This window comes from Triticum aestivum, chromosome 5A (genome assembly GCF_018294505.1).
Source record: "Triticum aestivum cultivar Chinese Spring chromosome 5A, IWGSC CS RefSeq v2.1, whole genome shotgun sequence".
NCBI classification, from domain to species: Eukaryota; Viridiplantae; Streptophyta; class Magnoliopsida; order Poales; family Poaceae; genus Triticum; species Triticum aestivum.
This window is the reverse complement of record NC_057806.1, coordinates 451,711,346-451,732,334: the sequence shown is the minus strand read 5'-3', so window position 1 is coordinate 451,732,334 and position 20,989 is coordinate 451,711,346. Positions and strand designations below refer to the sequence as shown.

At 48.2% G+C, this 20,989-nt stretch overlaps 1 protein-coding gene across 1 annotated transcript; it reads left to right on the top strand.

Annotated features, from left to right (window-relative positions):
* Positions 1-54: 54 nt before the first annotated feature.
* On the top strand, positions 55-4,059 carry LOC123103939 (beta-1,3-galactosyltransferase 7). Its single transcript, XM_044525639.1, has 11 exons — positions 55-358; positions 522-621; positions 1,249-1,307; positions 1,403-1,590; positions 2,019-2,082; positions 2,431-2,503; positions 2,683-2,803; positions 2,882-2,969; positions 3,064-3,189; positions 3,282-3,391; positions 3,485-4,059. Exons 1-11 carry the CDS (start codon positions 249-251, stop codon positions 3,631-3,633), a joined length of 1,188 nt encoding a protein of 395 aa, XP_044381574.1. The 5' UTR covers positions 55-248; the 3' UTR covers positions 3,634-4,059.
* The last annotated feature ends 16,930 nt before the right edge of the window (positions 4,060-20,989 follow it).

The window sequence follows — 20,989 nt, the reverse complement described above, 5'->3', positions numbered from 1 at the left end:
TTTCCTTTCTTTTCTTTTCTGAACTCCGGCCATTAAAAAGATTAAACTAGTCTTCTTCTTCTCCGCCTGTGTGTTTCCCTCCCCCGGCTTCGGTTACTTCGAACCTTCATAAAGGCCGGCCTCGGCCTCTCGCTCCCGGCACAGCACAGCAGCGCGCGACGCGTTCACCAGACCAGCTCCACCTCCAGGCGATAACGTACACACGTACTACGCCGGAGAGGGTTGGGACGGAGGTGGCCGGGAGGAGGATGAAGGCCAAGGGCGGCGCCGCCGGCGGGGAGAGGAGGCCGGTGCTGTCGAGGACCATACTGCTCCTCTGCGCCTGCAGCTTCGGCCTCGGCATGCTCTTCACCGACCGGTGAGCCCCTCTCCTCCCCTCCACCCCCTAGATTGGTTTCCGTCTGACACGCCGTGGGCACCCTTCTTGGTGGGGTTCTTGGATGCATCTGCTCGCCGTTTGCGGAGCGATGCGGCGCCCTGCTCGCCGCAGGCCTGTGGCTGACGCATGTTCTATGGCGTAGGTTCGGAGCGATGCCGGACTTGAAGAGCCCCGTGGTGGCGCAGCGGCGGCGCCAGGAGGAGGAGCTGCAGGTCGTTTCTGAAGATTTTGTCGCCAAGACGGTACGTTAGGGCGGCTGACTAATCGATGAACCCCTTCTATACTTATTTACTCCCTCCGTCCGCGAATAAGTGTACATCTAGCTTTTGTCTTAAGTCAAAGTCTTAATACTTTGACCACCTTTCTAGGAAAGAGTAAAAGCATTTATGGCACCAAATTAGTATCACTAGATTCGTTTTGAAATGTACTTTCATAATATATCAATTTGATGTCATATATGTTATTACTATTTTCTATAAAGTTGGTCAAAATTTTAAAACTTTGACTTAGAACAAAAACTAGATGTACACTTATTCGCGGACGGAGGGAGTATGTTGATGGAACTTATGCTTGGTTGCATTTTAAAAAGTACTACTAAATGTTTGTAAACTTTGGCATCATTAATTTTAACAATGCAGAAACGACGGTAAACACCCATTGATACTTTGATAGGGATCGTCTGTTTTTGGCACCTGGTTTATTTCAGAAAAAAGAACAAACAAGGTTTATCAACATAAGATAAATCAGGTTATCTTTTTTACAAGAAATAGGTGCAGAGTGAAAATGGATATTTAAATGAGAAAATCCTGATGTTCTTCAGTTTCCCCTTTGGTGTGCAATTCTGTGAACACCTTTATTATTTATTTCAGAAACCATCTGACGACAGGGACGTCATGGGGGAAGTGGCCAAGACTCATGAGGCCATACAGTAAGTTGACATCAGTCTTGAAAATTGTTCCGGAACTCTCTGCATTTTTATATTTTTATTAGGGGCTAATTGGAACATATCATTTTTGTGTCTAGATATTTAGACAAGTCGATCACCACGCTACAGATGGAGCTGGCAGCGCGGCGCAGCAGGCATGAGCTGCTTGAGAGTGCGGATGGCGTGAGGCAGGAAAGGAAGAAGGCTTTTGTGGTGATCGGGATCAACACCGCCTTCAGTAGCAAGAAGCGCCGGGATTCTGTCAGGGAGACGTGGATGCCTCAAGGTTCATTACTTTGCAATGCTACCTGATTGTCGAGATGATTGTCTCCCTTGTTTTAGCCTAGCTGTTGCTTGCTGGATTTCTTGTTCTTAGTTAGAACCGATGCAGAGGAATGTGTATTTAATCGGCTAGAATGGTGGTGTGCAGCTAGCGAGGAAATTACAGAGAAATGTGCAAGTACAGAATCAAGGGACCAAATAGGATCATCCATTATCATAGCAAATATAATCAATTAAATATGATTATTTATCATTATAGCAATTAGAATAATCAAATAGGTTTATTTATCATCATAGCTGCCTCGGGTCATACATTTTGTTTGTTGCATGTGTACTTTCTGCTAAGAGTTGAGCTATTTAGATTGGGGTGGGGTGGATCATTTAGTTGGCTGACAGTTATTTCACCACACATATCTCGTCATTATTTATCAGGTGAGAAACTCAAGAAATTGGAAGAGGAAAAGGGAGTCGTCATTCGCTTCATGATCGGTCATAGGTAATGTAACGGACACAATATTTTATAACTTGTTGCCAAAATATCGTAAGATGAGGTTCCGTAAAAGAAAAATCGTAACACAGAACAGATACATTGTAAATATCTCCATGGAAAGCTTACATATTTTAGCCAAGAAAAGGATTCCGCAAAGCCTCAGTTTCTTGTTCTGTTTTGATTTTTAGAGATTTCTGTAGTTATTCACTTTCTCAAATTCCAAAAGACAGATTTCATTCAAGCTTCAGTAGATTGTGTTACTATTTTTTCAGAACACATACTGTGCAGCCTTTTCTTTTTAGATTGTATATTTCCATAAGTCTAAATGTAGTAACATGTGTTTATGCTTTCCAGCCCGGCATCGAACAGCGCCCTTGATCAGGCGATAGACGTGGAAGATGCTATTCATCATGACTTTCTTAGGCTGGTATGGCATTACTCTCCAAACACTGAATTGCATCATTTCTTTCCCCTTTCTGTTAAACGACAATCAGCCAAATCTTCTTGACATCATCGATTTGAGGTGTCAACAGTTCAACAATGAAATTAATTCTGACATAATTCTCAAAGATTTTTTTTGATTCTGACATCCATCCGCGCATGTAGGACCATGTCGAAGGTTACCACAAGCTATCTGCAAAGACCAAGACATTCTTCTCCACTGCTGTGGCATCATGGGATGCTGATTTTTATGTCAAGGTGGATGATGATGTCCATGTCAACCTAGGTATGCTGTTGTATATATAAATATACCTTATGAAATCCCAATCATATTGGAGAGAACTAAGTGATGTATTTTGTACAGGAATGCTCCTCACAACCCTTGGGCGGCACAAATTGAAACCCCGTGTCTACATTGGCTGTATGAAGTCTGGACCGGTTCTCTCCGACAAGTAAACTTTCTGAAAACACTATCTAGCTATTACAGTCGAAGTATCAGTGCATCCTACTATTTTATAAGTACTGAATATCACTGCTCTTCTTCAGAAGTTCGAAATACCATGAGCCCGAGTTCTGGAAGTTCGGAGAAGACGGGAACAAGTACTTCCGCCATGCGACCGGGCAGATATACGCCATCTCAAAAGACCTCGCCACCTACATCTCAGTCAACAAGTAAGATTAGAGAACAGATAATGCTCATTCAGACAACGTTTCCATTCGATGATTAGCAACTGACGCCGCCGTGTTTTCGTCGTATCACCCAGGCCCCTTCTGCACAAATTTGCAAACGAAGATGTGTCTCTGGGAGCATGGTTCATCGGGCTAGACGTGGAGCACATCGACGACAGGGACATGTGCTGCGGAACGCCGCCAGGTCAGTTCCTTTCAGTTGTTATTATCTACACCATGCACGTCTCTGAAGATTTGGCACTAACATTTCATTTCTGGAATGGCTTCGATATCTCAGACTGCGAGTGGAAGGCGCAGGCAGGGAACGCCTGCGTCGCGTCGTTCGACTGGAGGTGCAGCGGGGTCTGCAACCCGGTCGAGCGGCTCAAGGACGTGCACATGAGGTGCGGCGAAGGAGACGAAGCGATCTGGAGCGCCTCATTCTGAAGAGGTCCTAACGAGTATTCAGAGTCAAGAGGTTCCGTCCGGGTATAGATGTAGACAGTGCAGATCATAGCTGCCTGAAGGCTCCCCGAGTGTGAGATCAGACCGCAGCGCGATTGGGTGGGAGACGACAAGAGAAGAGATTACTTGCATATTATCTGATGATGAATGAATGAAGGAACAAACAGGAGGAGAATACCGGACGGACGCACCTCTTTTTTCTTCTTTCTCTTTCTCTTTTGTATCTTGTAGGGATAGAGGTGATAGTCATATACAGATGAAGGGGCTTGTTTGGGCGTACATAAACATAACTGCATTCAATTAATTATTTCATTTCGTCTACTAGTAGTATGTGATCGTCCTTGAAGCAGTTGAAAGTTGAACAAAGCTTGGCCTTGTGTCTAACGGAAAGATCATCGTTGTCTGCGCCGTCGTTTGTCTTTTGTAGTGCGTGTGCCAGAGTTTAGGACGCTGGCATCTTCCTAACCTCCTTCCACGGCGGGAGATAAGTTCACACCTGCTTTTTCGTTTTTTGCCGGCTTTCTGTTTTGTTCAAAATCAACCTATGGATCAGATGCAAAAATGTAGGGAGGACAGCTCATCTCGTCAGGCCTCTCCCCCCCTAAGGCGGCGGCGCCGCGCCGCCCTCAAGGAGTCCCCGCCCTCAGCCCTCCCCCTCCATCGCCTCCCTCTACCGCCGCCGTCGCTGATGACACTATGGGGCGAAGCCCCTGTGGTGAGACAGCGCCGGCGGCGCAGTCCTCGGCCGGTGGTAACGCGTGGGGGCAGCAGCGTCCATCTCCCTCCTCTTCCAACGGCAGTGCGCAGCAGGTTGCACCTCGTCTCGACAACGACAAGAGGAGACCCCCCTGAGTAATCTTCGTGGCACGAGGACGTCCGGGTCTCTTGGCCTGGGCATGGTGGTGGTGGCTGCCTTCTCCACCAAAGGCGGTTGGCCAGGCTGGTACTGACGGATCTTGGATCCCACTATTAGCATCGGCGGCGAGTGGGGGAGACATAGTCGCCAATGAACCGAGCCGACTCCGGTCATGGCGGGCGATGGCGGCGTCTACGTCGTTGCCTTGATGAAGGCGTCGTCAAGCAACTATCGTCAACCTGCTCGTGGCGCTCCGGAAGAAATCCTAAGATCTCTGGATCGGATGATGGCGGCGCTGCGGTGTCGTGTTCCCTATTGGGAGCATCGTTTGTGGAGCGACTCCGGATGGAAGAGGCGTGAGGTAGTGTGGCGTGCCCTCTCTCGCGTTGACGACGGCGGGTCTCGGTGGCATGGAGCAGCGGGGTCTCGTCGGTGGGCGTGTAATGATAGACGAGCGCATGATGGTGGCGTTGTCTTGCGTCGTGGTGGCGTTGACGGGAACTAGACCGGGCAAGGTAGATGCAACAGTACATCACCGAAGATGGATCGGTGGCAGGTGGCTGCGGCGGCCTCATACCCGGCAGGCGTCCAGGTTGAGGAGTGTGCCGGACTGATGGGTGCCCCATACCCGGCAGGCGTCCTGGTTGGGACCTCAGGTCTTAGATGTTAGGTTTGGCTGCAAGGTCTGTTTGGTATTAGACCCAGACTATCAACATCCCTATATCAATTGGATAGGAGTAGCGACAGATATTGCCTAGACAGTGGCTTTCGTCTTACTGTTGTATGACTTTGTAAGGTCTTGTGTGAATAATTAATAAAGTGGCTGCATGCATCTCCAGATGCAGAGGCCGGGGGGTCCTCCACCATTTCTAAAAAAAATGCAAAAATGTCATTAACTCCCAGTAAGTATATGTTGAAATTTGATATTCAATGGCCTTGACCCTAACACCGAAACAACCTAAAACCCTTGACCCTAACACCGAAACAACCTAAAACGTCTTTCTGTTACACGATAATATAAGAGCATCTCCAGCCGTTAGCCCCCCAGGAGGCGCCTAAAATCGTCGCCTTGGATGAGCCGACGCAAAAAATCGGCCTAGGGGCGAGTTGGTCCCCAGTCGCCGGCCCCAGGGCCGCCCCCAGGCGCGTTCAAAAAATAAAAGTAGATAGCAAATTTTGGCAAAGTTCGGCGAAGTTCGGCTAAACACGACAAATTTCGTCCAACTTGGGTGTTAGGACCCCGATTCTAAGTCACACCGATCTAGCATGTAACACATCATATCACTTTGTGGCCTCACACACGGTATTCCCACGGGTGCCACCTTACCTGGCCCGGGACCATTTGCGCATTTTGGCTCACGTATATGATAGTGTCGCTAGCATCCATATGACAGAGAACCCGGGCCGACATGACTAGTCGTGAACCCAAAGTGGCACTAACTTACGGGGACATGCATACATGAATCAACATCGAGCATGTCGGTCAGCAGCGTGCGAATCCGGGCTGTAGCACTGGGCTAACAGGACTCCGGTGAACCGGGCTATAGCAGTCTAGGCAGGACTCCGGATGTCACCGCGTGACATTTCCCCGAAGGGACAGACACATGAACGAAGTGAATCACATGCCGGCCAGTCAAGTGTTCCGGAGCAGTAGTGCTGGGCTAGCAGGACTCCGGTGAACCGGACTGTAGCGGACTACTATGGCTCATGGAAGCACAAGACTATATTTCCCCATAAGAGAGGCTACCCAGGATAAACAACTAGGTTGTCGGATCCCACACATGCCAAGCATTTCAATCATACATACAATATGCTCGATATGTGTAAATACAACATGGCATCACAACATAACTCTACGACTCAAGTATTTATTTATTAGGCTCCGAGGAGCGAGATATTACAAACATGGGTCTCATGACCCAACATTTAGAGCATACAAGTCAAAGCACATGTGGAAGCTTAACATGTCTGAGTACAGACATCTACAAATGAAAAAGGCTGAGAAGCCTGACTATCTACCAGATCCTGCCGAGGGCACAAGATCATAGCTGAGGTATCAAGCTAAACGTCAAAGTCCACACGGAACTACTAGCGAGACTGACGTCTCTCTGCAAAACATAAAATAGGCAAACGTGAGTACAAATGTACCCAGCAAGACTTACATCAGAACTAGCTACATATGCATCAGTATCAACAAAGGGGGTGGTGGAGTTTGACTGCAGCAAGCCAGCTTTGACTCAGTGGCTATCCTAAACTATGACTGCAAGTAACTCTTCTGAGGTGGCGTACGTGAGTCCACATATTCACCATATCAATACACCACTATGGATCCGCTCCCGTCTCTCTACGAAAACGCCATCCATAGCATTCACGCTTATCTTGCGCATTTTAGAGTATCCACTTTCACTTGTCTATGAACTATACAGGCAACCCAGAAGTCCTTTACCGTGGACGCGGCTATTCGAATAGATCATTTATAACCCTGCAGGGGTGGTACTTCTTCACACATGTTTCCGTCACTTAGCGTCTGCACACAACATGTGCTCGGCAGAGTTCAAGCAAAAACCGACGTGGGTGTAGACCACGACCTAACTAACCACACAAGTCTCTAGTCCAGGTTTATCGCCTATTCGGGTTCCATCCGCGAGGAGATCCGGACGGGGTTTTTCTCACAGCCCCAAACGATGTGTGCAGGGTTCTCGAGACACCAAACGGGCGCCCGATACACCGGGCCATGGTGTATCTACCGCGTCATAGCCCACCCCTAGGGTCAGCGCTACGCACGGCCTCCAACACATATCCTACAAACATCAGAAACTAGTTGCAACTCCTGGACAGAGAACAAGGGCGGTTAATAAGTCGAGAGCGTTAATTAAGGATCCCAATGAGTGGTAGTAGCTATTCATGGATCACAAACACAGAACTCAGTTCCTGAGGACGGTTTCAATGAGACAACCCACCATGCACTCCTACATGGCCTCTCACCGCTACCTTTACCAAATCATGTTCACACACTTAGCTCACACACAGTAGGACATGTTCATCACCATTCCAATTCATCCCCGATGAATCAGACCTGACTCAACTCTAAGCAGTAGCAGACATGAAAAACAAGCATGAATGAGTAGGCACATCAGGGCTCAAACAACTCCTACTCATGCTAGTGGGTTTCATCTATTTACTGTGGCAATGACAGGTCATGCAGAGGAAGGGGTTCAACTACCGCAGCATGTAACAGTTGAATTGTTGTTGTCCTAATGCAGTAAAAGAGAGCAGGAGCGAGAGAGTGGGATTGTATCGGAATGAACAAGGGGGTTTTGCTTGCCTGGCACTTCTGAAGATGATATAGCTCTTCATCGGTGTCATTGATCACATCGTCGAAACATACGTCTACCAAGGGGGAACAATCACCGGCAAACACAGAAAGAATATAATCAATGCAATGCACAATATGATGCATGATCATGACATGTCAATATGTTGTGATTTGAGCTAATGCAGCTAAGAATAGAAGGGTTTGAGTTGATTTGAACTCAAGGTTCAAATTCAGATTCAAGCTATGAATTCAAATAGTGCATGATCATGTTTTGAACTAAACAGTGAGGTTAAGTTGTTTAAACAAGCATGAAACCAGTACAGATGGATAGATTGGATTTTTCTGATCATTTTTCATATATAAATTATTTCATTTGGAGTTACGATTGAATTTCTATCATTTTTAGAAGTTTATACTATTTTTCTGGAATTTCCTGGTTTATTTTAATCCAGAAAATGTATTATTGCATCAGCACTACATCACTGCGACGTCAGCAGGTCAACTGGGTCGTTCCAGGTCAAACCTGACCAGTGGGGTCCACTAGTCAGTGACTCAGTCAACTAACATGGTTAATTAGCACTAACTAACAGTTAATCTAGGCTAATTAGTCCCTGGACCCACACGTCAGTGACTGTGGGTTTAAGAATTAAGTTAATTAAACACTTAGCTAATTAATAGGGGCCAGGGCCCACATGTCAGCGGCTAACCTAACTAACCTAAATAGGATTATCACTAACTAACTTAGTTAGCCAGGCGGGGCCCGCATGTCAGTGAGAGAGAGGGTTCAAACCCCTGGTCAGACGGGGTCAAACCCCGCCGGTCAAAGGGGTCAACCTGCCGGCGTTTAGCCGCCGGCGTGGCCGGACGCAACAGAGAGAGTCAGAAACACTGCTCCGGCCACAGTTCAAAGCGCAGGTGGACGCTATGGGTACCTGACAGTGTGGCGCGTCCAACGGTGGCCTTGGACGGAGCTGGGGTGGCCGGAAACGACGACAGCGACGAGTCGGGCGGTGGCCGGAGCTCGGGTGTTTGCGGAATCGGCGCTGTGGTGTGCAAACGAGCGCAGCGAGGCGCTGGGGAGACTTTACGCGCGGCGGTGAGCATGTTGGGCGCACGCCCGGGACCAAATGGTCACCGGAGCGTCACCGGCGACGAGCGCAGGCGCCGACGCATTTCAGCCGCGGTGGGGAACGGAGCTAGGGGACGAGGGCGAACGCTAAAGAAGAGGGGAAAAGGAGAGGAGCTCACGACGGAGTCGATGAGCAGGTCAGTAGCTCGGGGGAGGCGTCAGAGCGAGCGGGGCGGCGAGAGCATTCTCCGGCGGGCGCGGTGAAGATGAGCTCGAAGACGATGTTGCAGAGCTCCTGCGGTTGAACGGGTTGGCGTAGACGATGCAGGAGTGGACGACGGTTCTTCTGGACGCATTGACAAGACGAGGGGTGGACGGTGGCTGTGGCTACGGCGAGCGACGGCGACGGTGGCGTTCGGCCGTGCACGTGAGAGAGAGACAGAGGGGAGGAGGAGCACGGGGAGAGTGAGAGAGAGCTAGAGGGGTTGTGTGGCGCCCTTAGCCAGCTCCAGGCGGTCGGCGGCAAGCAGGAGGTGGCGAGCTACGGGCGCGCGCGCGTCGGGCACACGCTCTGCGTCCGACTGGCACGAGGTGTAAGACGCCTCTACCCCTGGTGGGCTGGGCCGGCCTACTGGGCCGCCAGGTGGGCTGCAGGTAAGGTTTTTGTTCTTTCCTATTCTTTTCTAATTCTGTTCTGTTTTCTATTTTGCAGGTTTGTTTTGAATTTGGTTTGAAACCAATTCAATTTTTTTGCTTCTGAAAATATTTTTAGGAGCTAAAAGAATTAAACCAATGCTCCACAAAATATTCCAGAATTATTGGACCTATATTGATTTAATAGTAGATATAAATCCAATTCAAATAGCTATTCACTTAATTCAAATGCCCAAAATAAATGTTTCCGAGACACCAAAAATATTGGTTTGGGTTTTACTTCTTGCCAATATTTCCAGAGGATAACAGGAATATTTTCTTGGACTTATTTGAAGCAATTTTATCTTGATCATTTTTAAAAGGATTCCGAGGCTTTGAAAAATCCTCAATTCAAATTTCATTTGAATTTAAACATGATGCAACAACCAAGCTAGTCCAAGGCCAAGGTAAAGCTAGGGATGTGACATTGGGCATATATTTCGACAAAGTTCACGGATTTTCATTACATAGCAAATATATAAACTAATCTAAAAAAGAAACTGGCTGAACGCCGAGTAGTCGCCGTTGTCGCCGCCATCGTCACCACCGTCGTCATCGTCGGCCTTCTCCTCCTTGACGCGGGCGCCCCTGCTGGACCCAGCGTCGCCATGCGGACTGGTGGCGGCGGCGGCGCGTCATCGTCGTCGCTGTCGTCGATGACGACAACTCCTCCTTCGTCGCGGCCCCGGCGGCGCTCCGCGAAGCACCGCAGGGCGGCGCACTGGCGCTCCCTCGCCATCTTCAGGGAGTCCTGGCGTGCCCATTCAAGGGCCGCGTCGTCGTCGAGCTCGACCTCGCCATGCTCCGTCTTCACGGTGAGTGCTGTTCGCGGAGAGTGCGGCAGCCGAAGCCATTAGCCACCGCCTTGTCTCCGGGGAACGCTCGGCCATCGGGAGAGGGGGAGGGAGAGGGAGGGGCTGGGCGGCGGCTCACGGGAGAGGGAGGGAGAGGGCTCGGCGGCGGCGCTCGGGAGAGGTAAAGCTCGGTGGCGAGGGCGGGGTTGGTGTGGCCACAGGCGAGCGAGGCCACCAGCTTATATAGCCGCGCCGCGCCCGTGTGTACGCATGCGAGGGAGGGGAGGCGTTGGCGCGTCGCCCATGAGGAATCAATGGCAAGGCTGACCGGCGGCAGCCTTGCCATTGATTCCCCGCGCGGGAAACCGAGGCGTTGGGGGAAGACGAGGCGTGGCGTCGCTGGCGCGGCTGGCCCGTGGCTTTTTCGCGCCAAAACCGCTCGCCCCGGCGCCCCCGGGCACCCCCAGCGCGCCGGGTTCGGCCTGGGTCCGCCGGCGCTGATTTCGGCCCAAGCCGGCGAAAATCGGACTCCTGGGGGCGCGACTAGGCCGTTTTTTCGGCACCGGCGCGAAAAAATCGCCTGGGGAGGCCTCCTTGGGGGCGCGGCTGGAGATGCTCTAAAAGGCTCATGTATTGGAGGGCAAACGGTGCATCTCCAAACTAGGTGTATTTCCAAAATCTCGTGTTGAGGTCATTGCCCATCGAGAAAGAACATCTCGGAAGATTTCAACCTTAACTCTCATCAACCTTTCTAGGACGAATAATTCGACATCTTTGCTGAAACTTGGGACATGGTCTTGGACCAAACATATTTGTTTTGCGGCAACTCCTGCCAACAAACTTACCCGGCAAGCAAGTTGAACAACCATTTCCAACAAGCATCTGTTCTTGATTTCAAGGTACTCAATCCCAAGTTACCCTTGATCTTTCAGCCTACAAAGAACATTCTACCGCCATATGCATTGGCTTCGTATTTGATTTACACTGCATCACCATTCGCCATGATTTTTATGCGGTTAGAGCGGGTGGGCTTGGGAGGTTTTTACCCAACATGAATGTAAGCATAATCTTCGGACTGAATCACCACCTTCCTCGATATAGGCACATTGATGGCGACCTTGAGGGTGACCACGGCGGCGTCCGTGCTCGTCGTTGGGGCTGGCCCGTCCTTGCCGCTCTCCTTGGCTGGTGCCGCCCTCCCGCCTTGCCCGCCCTTCCCCTGCTCGCCGCTTCTCCCCCGCCCAGCGTCCCCTCTCCCCGCCCCTCCCCTTGTCGTGGCCTCGCCTGGTCGGGCTTGCTGGACGGACTGGGCGGTCGAGGAGGACCTGGCTGAGGCTGCAGCTGTGGTGGCTGGCCGTCCTCGTCGGGCGTGCCAGTTTGGTGACCGGCTCGCGGAGGTGGCCGCGCCGGAGTTGGGGCTGCCGCTCCCGTCGTCCTTGCCTCCCCTCCTCCCCCTTCCCTTGCGGGTGCGGCCTAGTGCCCGCCGCGCACCACCTCCCCCACCGTCGCCTGCTACGCGCTGACTGGCTGGCCGACGCGGCGGTAGGGCCCGAGCCAGAGCTTGGGGGGTGGCCGGAATGGCAGATGTCAGCCACGGAGCGGTGTCTTGGTACTGCCCCTCATCGGCGTCGATCCCCGGCGTCTGCGCCTCGTTGCGACCCTCGCCGGTGATGGACGGTGTGGTTCCCCGAGGGCCAACGTTCCGTGCGTTCCGTTCATCCCCAGTGACCACCACGGCGGCTCCGGCCGGCAGTTCCTCGGCAGCGGCGGTGTGGGTGAGAGAAACCCTAGCCCCTTCCCCTTCCTCTGCGCTGGACGGGATGGGCCATCCCGGACCTATTGGGCCGGCTGGGACGGGGGAGCCATCTGGGCCTTGGCGGCCTGTCTCTCTCCCTTGGGCCTCTGGGCCGCACACCCCCCCTCGCAGGCCTCGGCCCAGGTCCAGCTGGCTTGCGGGCACCCACCCTCTTTAGGGTTGGCTGCTGGACCGGCGCCCGCCTCCTCCCCTCGCCTTCCCTCTGCGCCTCCACCCTGCGTCGCCTCCCGACCCCCCCCCCTGTGCAGCGCGCGTGTGCCTCCCCCCTCCCTGTGTCGGCCCCCCTGCGCCCCTCTCCCTCCCGTGCGACCCAGCCCACCATGGTTCGGGAGACGGGCGATGGCGCGCCTCGACCCAAGCGTAGGGCGGGTGCTCGGGACCCGCAGCCTCCCCCGGAGTCTTGCCGGGCCTCGCCGGAGGGCTCCCGCTAGGAGATCGAGTTACAGGAGGATCTCCTCCGCTCCAAGGGTCCGGCCCCGGCTGGCAGTGGCGACTGGCGCGCCGAGCGTGGCCATGAGTGGTCTCCGGTGGAGTGGCGGGGCCGCGGACGAGACCTTGACCATCGCTCCTTCCCTCGCAGCTTGCGCTCCCCGCCGCGGTCTGACCGTGCGCCGGCGTCTCCTCCGCGTCGCCAAGCCCAGTTCCCCCTGACCGGCCCCAACTCCAACAACAACCGCAATGGCCGGGGGGCGTTTGCGAAGAAGAAGAAGAAGAAGCGAGGTAACCAACCTCAGCCGGGTGGCCCGGCCTCCTCAGTCACCAACCCAACGGTGGAGGCGACCCCTCCCTCCACCATGGCCGCGGCCACTTGCTTCAATTGTGTGGTGGCCGGGCACTGCCAGGGGGATTTTCCTAAGGCGTCAACCTGCTTCCTCTGCAAGAAGACGGATCATCCCGCCGCCCTCTGCCTGGATCACCAGCCTCCCGGGACGCTGGGGCTGTTTGGCTACGTGTTGGATGACCTGGGCTTCTTCCAGATGGACCTCCCCGAGGCCCGGGCCCCTCCGCCCATGACTGCTCTCATCTCGGTCTTGGATGGTCAGACGACTTCCCCGGCCATCATCTCTGAGGAGCTTCGCCACCTTCTCAACCCGGATTGGGATTGGGAGGTGACCCCGATCTCGGACCGGGAATTCACCACGGTCTTCCCAGACCCGGCCAGCTTTTGCTACAGCACCCACAGCGCCAGACTCACGCTCGCCATCAACCAGCTCTCAGTCTGCATCTCGGTGCCGTCTATGGACCCGCTCGCAGTGGCCACCCTCTCCATGGTGTGGGTGCATATTCATGGACTCCCTCCCCCCTGCTCGGGATGAGGGTGTCCTCAGTGGCTTGTCCCGTTGATGTCTACTACACAACCTTCTTCTTGTAGACATTGTTGGGCCTCCAAGTGCAGAGATTTGTAGGACAGCAGCAAATTTCCCTCAAGTGGATGACCTAAGGTTTATCAATCTGTGGGAGGCGTAAGATGAAGATGGTCTCTCTCAAACAATCCTGCAACCAAATAACAAAGAGTCTCTTGTGTCCCCAACACACCCAATACAATGGTAAATTGTATAGGTGCACTAGTTCGGCGAAGAGATGGTGATACAAGTGCAATATGGATGGTAGATAAAGGATTTTGTAATCTGAAAATATAAAAACAGCAAGGTAGCAAGTGGTAAAAGTGAGCACAAACGGTATTGCAATGCGTTGAAACAAGGCCTAGGGTTCATACTTTCACTAGTGCAAGTTATCTCAACAATAATAACATAATTGGATCATATAACTATCCCTCAACATGCAACAAAGAGTCACTCCAAAGTCACTAATAGCGGAGAACAAACAAAGAGATTATTTTAGGGCACAAAACCACCTCAAAGTTATTCTTTCTGATCGATCTATTCAAGAGTCCGTAGTAAAATAACACGAAGCTATTCTTTCCGTTCAATCTATACAAGAGTTCATACTAGAATAACACCTTAAGACACAAATCAACCAAAACCCTAATGTCACCTAGATACTCCAATGTCACCTCAAGTATCCGTGGGTATGATTATATGATACCATCACACAATCTCAGATTCATCTATTCAACCAACACAAAGAACTTCAAAGAGTGCCCCAAAGTTTCTACCGGAGAGTCAAGACGAAAACGTGTGCCAACCCCTATGCATAAGTTCACGAGGTCACGGAACTCGCAAGGTGATCACCAAAACATACATCAAGTGGATCACATGATATCCCATTGTTACCACAGATAAGCACGTGCAAGACATACATCAAGTGTTCTCAAATCCTCAAAGACTCAATCCGATAAGACAACTTCAAAGTGAAAACTCAATTCATCACAAGAGAGTAGAGGGGGAGAAACATCATAACATCCAAATATAATAGCAAAGCTCGCGATACATCAAGATCGTATCACCTCAAGAACACGAGAGAGAGAGAGAGAGAGAGAGAGATCAAACACATAGCTACTGGTACATACCCTCAGCCCCAAGGGAGAACTACTCCCTCCTCGTCATGGAGAGCGCCGGGATGATGAAGATGGCCACCGAAGAGGGATTCCCCCTCCGGCAGGGTGCCAGAACGGGTCTAGATTGGTTTTCGGTGGCTACGGAGGCTTCTGGTGGCGGAACTCCCGATCTATTCTGCTCCCCGATGTTTTTAGGGTATATTGATATATATAGGTGAAAGAAGTCGGTCAGGGGAGCCACGAGGAGCCCACGAGGGTGGGGGCGCTCCCAGGGGGCAGGCGCGCCTCCCAGCCTCGTGGCCACCTCGAAGCTTCCTTGACTTCAACTCCAAATCTCTTGGATCACGTTCGTTCCAAAAATCACGCTCCCAAAGGTTTCATTCCGTTTGGACTCCGTTTGATATTCCTTTTCTGCGAAACACTGAAACAAGGGAAAAACAGAAACTGGCACTGGGCTCTGGGTTAATAGGTTAGTCCCAAAAATAATATAAAAGTGCATAATAAAGCACATAAACATCCAAAACAGCTAATATAATAGCATGGAACAATCAAAAATTATAGATACGTTGGAGACATATCAGCATCCCCAAGCTTAATTCCTGCTCGTCCTCGAGTAGGTAAATGATAAAAACAGAATTTTTGATGTGGAATGCTACCTAACATATTTATCTAAGTAATTCTCTTCATTTTGGCATGAATGTTCAGATCCATAAGATTCAAGACAAAAGTTTAATATTGACATAAAAATAATAATACTTCAAGCATACTAACTAAGCAATCATGTCTCCTCAAAATAACATGGCCAAAGCAAGTTATCCCTACAAAATCATATAGTCTGGCTATGCTCCATCTTCACCACACAAAGTATTTAAATAATGCACAACCCCAATGACAAGCCAAGCAATTGTTTCATACTTTTGGTGTTCTCAAACTTTTTCAATCTTCACGCAATATATGAGCGTGAGCCATGGATATAGCACTATATGTGGAATAGAATGGTGGTTGTGGAGAAGACAAAAAGGAGAAGATAGTCTCACATCAACTAGGCGTATCAACGGGCTATGGAGATGCCCATCAATAGATATCAATGTGAGTGAGTAGGGATTGCCATGCAACGGATGCACTAGAGCTATAAGAGTATGAAAGCTCAAAAAGAAACTAAGTAGGTGTGCATCCAACTCGCTTGCTCACGAAGACCTAGGGCATTTTGAGGAAGCCCATCACTGGAATATACAAGCCAAGTTCTATAATGAAAGATTCCCACTAGTATATGAAAGTGACAACATAATAGAATCTCTATCATGAAGATCATGGTGCTACTTTGGAGCACAAGTGTGGTAAAAGGATAGTAGCATTGCCCCTTCTCTCTTTTTCTCTCATTTTTTAGGCCTTCTCCTTTTTTATGGCCTCTCTTTTTTTCGTCCGAAGTCTCATCCCGACTTGTGGGGGAATCATAGTCTCCATCATCCTTTCCTCACTGGGACAATGCTCTAATAATGATGAGCATCACACTTTATTTACTTACAACTCGATACTTAGAACAAAATATGACTTTATGTGAATGCCTCCGGCGGTGTACCGGGATATGCAATGATGCATGAGTGACATGTATGAAGAATTATGTACGGTGGCTTTGCCACAAATACGATGTCAACTACATGATCATGCAAGCAATATGACAATGATGAAGCGTGTCATAATAACGGAACGGTGGAAAGTTGCATGGCAATATATCTCGGAATGGCTATGGAAATGCCATAATAGGTAGGTATGGTGGCTGTTTTGAGGAAGGTATATGGTGGGTTTATGGTACCGGTGAAAGTTGCGCGGTACTAGAGAGGCTAGCAATGGTGGAAGGGTGAGAGTGTGTATAATCCATGGAATCAACATTAGTCATAAAGAACTCACATACTTATTGCAAAAATCTATTAGTCGTCGAAACAAAGTACTATGCGCCTGCTCCTAGGGGGATAGATTGGTAGGAAAAGACCATCGCTCGTCCCGGACCGCCACTCATAAGGAAGACAATAAATAAATAAATCATGCTCCGACTTCGTCACATAACGGTTCACCACACGTGCATGCTACGGGGATCACAAACTTCAACACAAGTATTTCTCAAATTCACAAGTACTCAACTAGCATGACTCTAATATTACCATCTTCATATCTCAAAACAATTATCAAGTATCAAACTTCTCATAGTATCCAATGCACTTATATGAAAGTTTTTATTATATCCCTCTTGGATGCCTATCATATTAGGACTAAATTCATAACCAAAGCAAATTGCCATGCTGTTCTAAAGACTCCCAAAATAATATAAGTGAAGCATGAGAGTTCACCTATTTCTTAAAAATAAAACCACCGCCGTGCACTAAAAAGATATAAGTGAAGCACTAGAGCAAATGACAAACTACTCCGAAAGATATAAGTGAAGATCAATGAGTAGTCAAATAATTATGCAACTATGTGAAGATTCTCTAACATTTAATAATTTCAGATCTTGGGATTTTATTCAAACATAAATAAAAACAAAAGAAAATAAAATGACGCTCCAAGCAAAACACATATCATGCGGTGAATAAAAATATAGCTCCAAGTAAAGTTACCAATAGACGAAGACGAAAGAGGGGATGCCTTCCGGGGCATCCCCAAGCTTAGGCTCTTGGTTGTCCTTGAATATTACCTTGGGGTGCCTTGGGAATCCCCAAGCTTCAGCTCTTGCCACTCCTTATTCCATAGTCCATCAAATCTTTACCCAAAACTTGAAAACTTCACAACACAAAGCTTAACAGAAAACTTGTAAGCTCCGTTAGTATAAGAAAATAAATCACCACTTAGGTACTGTTGTGAACTCATTCTAAATTCATATTGGTTTAATATCTACTGTATTCTAACTTCTTTATGGTTCATACCCCCCCCATACTACTCATAGATTCATCAAAATAAGCAACAACACGATGAAAACAGAATCTGTCAAAAACAGAAGAGTCTGTAGTAATCTATATCATTAGAATACTTATGTCACTCCAAAAATTCTGAAATAAATTCGTGAATCTGATTAATTTGTCTATTAATCATCTTCAAAAAGAATTAACCTTATCGCACTCTCCAGTAAAAAATGGCAGCTAATCTCGTGAGCGCAAAAGTTTCTGTTTTTTACAGCAAGATCGCAAAGACTTCACCCAAGTCTTCCCAAAGGTTCTACTTGGCACAAACACTAATTAAAACATAAAACCACATCTAAACATAGGCTATATGAATTATTAATAACTAAACAGGAACAAAAAGCAAGGAACAAAAATAAAATTGTGTTGCCTCCCAACAAGCGCTATCGTTTAACGCCACTAGCTAGGCATGATGATGACAATGATGCTCACATAAAAGATAAGAATTGAAACATAACAGAAGCATCATGAAGCATATGACTAGCACATTTAAGCCTAACCCACTTCCTATGCATAGGGATTTTGTGAGCAAACAACTTATGTGAACAATAATCAACTAGTGTAGGAAGGTAAAGCAAGCATAACTTCAAGATTTTCAACATGTAGAGAGGAAACTTGATATTATTGAGATACGTAGAAGCATATGTTCCTATCTCATAGTAATTTTCAGTAGCATCATGAATGAATTCAACAATATAGCTATCACATAAAGCACTATTTCCATGATGCATAAGCATAGAAATTTTATTACTCTCCACATAAGCAAAATTCTTCTCATTCAGACTAGTCGGAGTATCATAAGAAACCCGAATACTATAAATGGTTTCCACATTAAAAGAGTAATGTTCAAAAAAAGGGTAATCATAATCATGACAAGTTTTATAAATATAATCATCACTACTTTTTATAGAATAAGTGTCATCACAATAATCATCATAAGTAGCAACTTTGTTCTCATCATAATCAATTGAAACCTCTTCCAAAATAGTGGAATCATTAATAAATAAAGTCATGACCTCTCCAAATCCACTTTCATAATTGTCACAATAAGATTCAACACCCTACAAAATAGTGGGATCATTACTTCCTAAAGTTTACACTCTTCCAAATCCACTTTCATCAATATAATCATCATAAATAGGAAGCATGCTATCATCATAATAAATTTGCATATCAAAACTTGGGGGAGAAAAAATATCATCTTCATCAAACATATCATCCCCAAGCTTGTAGCTTTGCATATCATTAGCATCATAGATATTCAAGGAATTCATACTAACAACATTGCATTCATGCTCATCATACGAAGATTTAGTGCCAAACATTTTATAGACTTCTTCTTCTAGCATTTGAGCACAATTTTCCTTTTCATCGTTCTCACGAAAGATATTAAAAAGATGAAGCGAATGAGGCAAACTCAATTCCATTTTTTGGTAGTTTTCTTTTATAAACTAAACTAGTGATAAAACAAGTAACTAAAAGATTTGATTGCAAGATTTAAAGATATACCTTCAAGCGCTAACCTCCCCGGCAACGGCGCTAGAAAACAGCTTGATGTCTACTACACAACATTCTTCTTGTAGACGTTGTTGGGCCTCCAAGTGCAGAGGTTTGTAGGACAGTAGCAAATTTCCCTCAAGTGGATGACCTAAGGTTTATCAATCCGTGGGAGGTGTAGGATGAAGATGGTCTCTCTCAAACAACCCCGCAACCAAATAACAAAGAGTCTCTTGTATCCCCAACACACCCAATACAATGGTAAATTGTATAGGTGCACTAGTTCGGCGAAGAGATGGTGATACAAGTGCAATATGGATGGTAGATAAAGGATTTTGTAATATGAAAATATAAAAACAGCAAGGTAGCAAGTGGTAAAAGTAAGCACAAACGGTATTGCAATGCGTTGAAACAAGGCCTAGGGTTCATACTTTCACTAGTGCAAGTTATCAACAATAATAACATAATTGGATCATATAACTATCCCTCAACACGCAACAAAGAGTCACTCCAAAGTCACTAATAGCGGAGAACAAACAAAGAGATTATTTTAGGGCACAAAACCACCTCAAAGTTATTCTTTCTGATCGATCTATTCAAGAGTCCGTAGTAAAATAACACGAAGCTATTCTTTCCGTTCAATCTATACAAGAGTTCGTACTAGAATAACACCTTAAGACACAAATCAACCAAAACCCTAATGTCACCTAGATACTCCAATGTCACCTCAAGTATCCGTGGGTATGATTATACGATACGCATCACACAATCTCAGATTCATCTATTCAACCAACACAAAGAACTTCAAAGAGTGCCCCAAAGTTTCTACCGGAGAGTCAAGACGAAAACGTGTGCCAACCCCTATGCATAAGTTCACGAGGTCACGGAACTCGCAAGGTGATCACCAAAACATACATCAAGTGGATCACATGATATCCCATTGTCACCACAGATAAGCACGTGCAAGACATACATCAAGTGTTCTCAAATCCTCAAAGACTCAATCCGATAAGACAACTTCAAAGTGAAAACTCAATTCATCACAAGAGAGTAGAGGGGGAGAAACATCATAACATACAACTATAATAGCAAAGCTCGCGATACATCAAGATCGTATCACCTCAAGAACACGAGAGAGAGAGAGAGAAAGATCAAACACATAGCTACTGGTACATACCCTCAGCCCCGAGGGAGAACTACTCCCTCCTCGTCATGGAGAGCGTCGGGATGATGAAGATGGCCACCGGAGAGGGATTCCCGCTCCGGCAGGGTGCCGGAACGGGTCTAGATTGGTTTTCAGTGGCTACGGACGCTTCTGGCGGCGGAACTCCCGATCTGCAATACTCCCCGATGTAGCGAAGGTTGTTCGGAGTTCCGAATGTGATCGCGCACATGACGAGGAGTCTTGAAATGGTTGAGACATGAAGATTGATATATTGGAATCCTATATTTGGATATCGGAAGTGTTCCGAGTGAAATTGGGATTTTACCGGAGTACCGAGGGGTTACCGGAACCCCCCGGGGGATTAATGGGCCATAGTGGGCCTTAGTGGAGAAGAGGAGAGGTGGCCAGGGCAGGGCCGCGCGCCCCTCCCCCCTTGTCCGAATAGGACAAGGAGAGGGGGGCGGCGCCCCCCTTTCCTTCCTCTCTCCCTCCTCTTTCCCCTTCTCCTAATCCAACAAGGAAGGGAAGGAGTCCTACTCCCGGTGGGAGTAGGACTTCTCCTTGAGCGCCTCCTCCTGGCCAGCCGCACCTCTCCTCCTTGCTCCTTTATATACGAGGGCAGGGGGCACCCCATAGACACAATAATTGATTTGATCTTTTAGCCGTGTGCGGTGCCCCCCTCCACCATAGTCCACCTCGATAATACTGTAGCGGTGCTTAGGC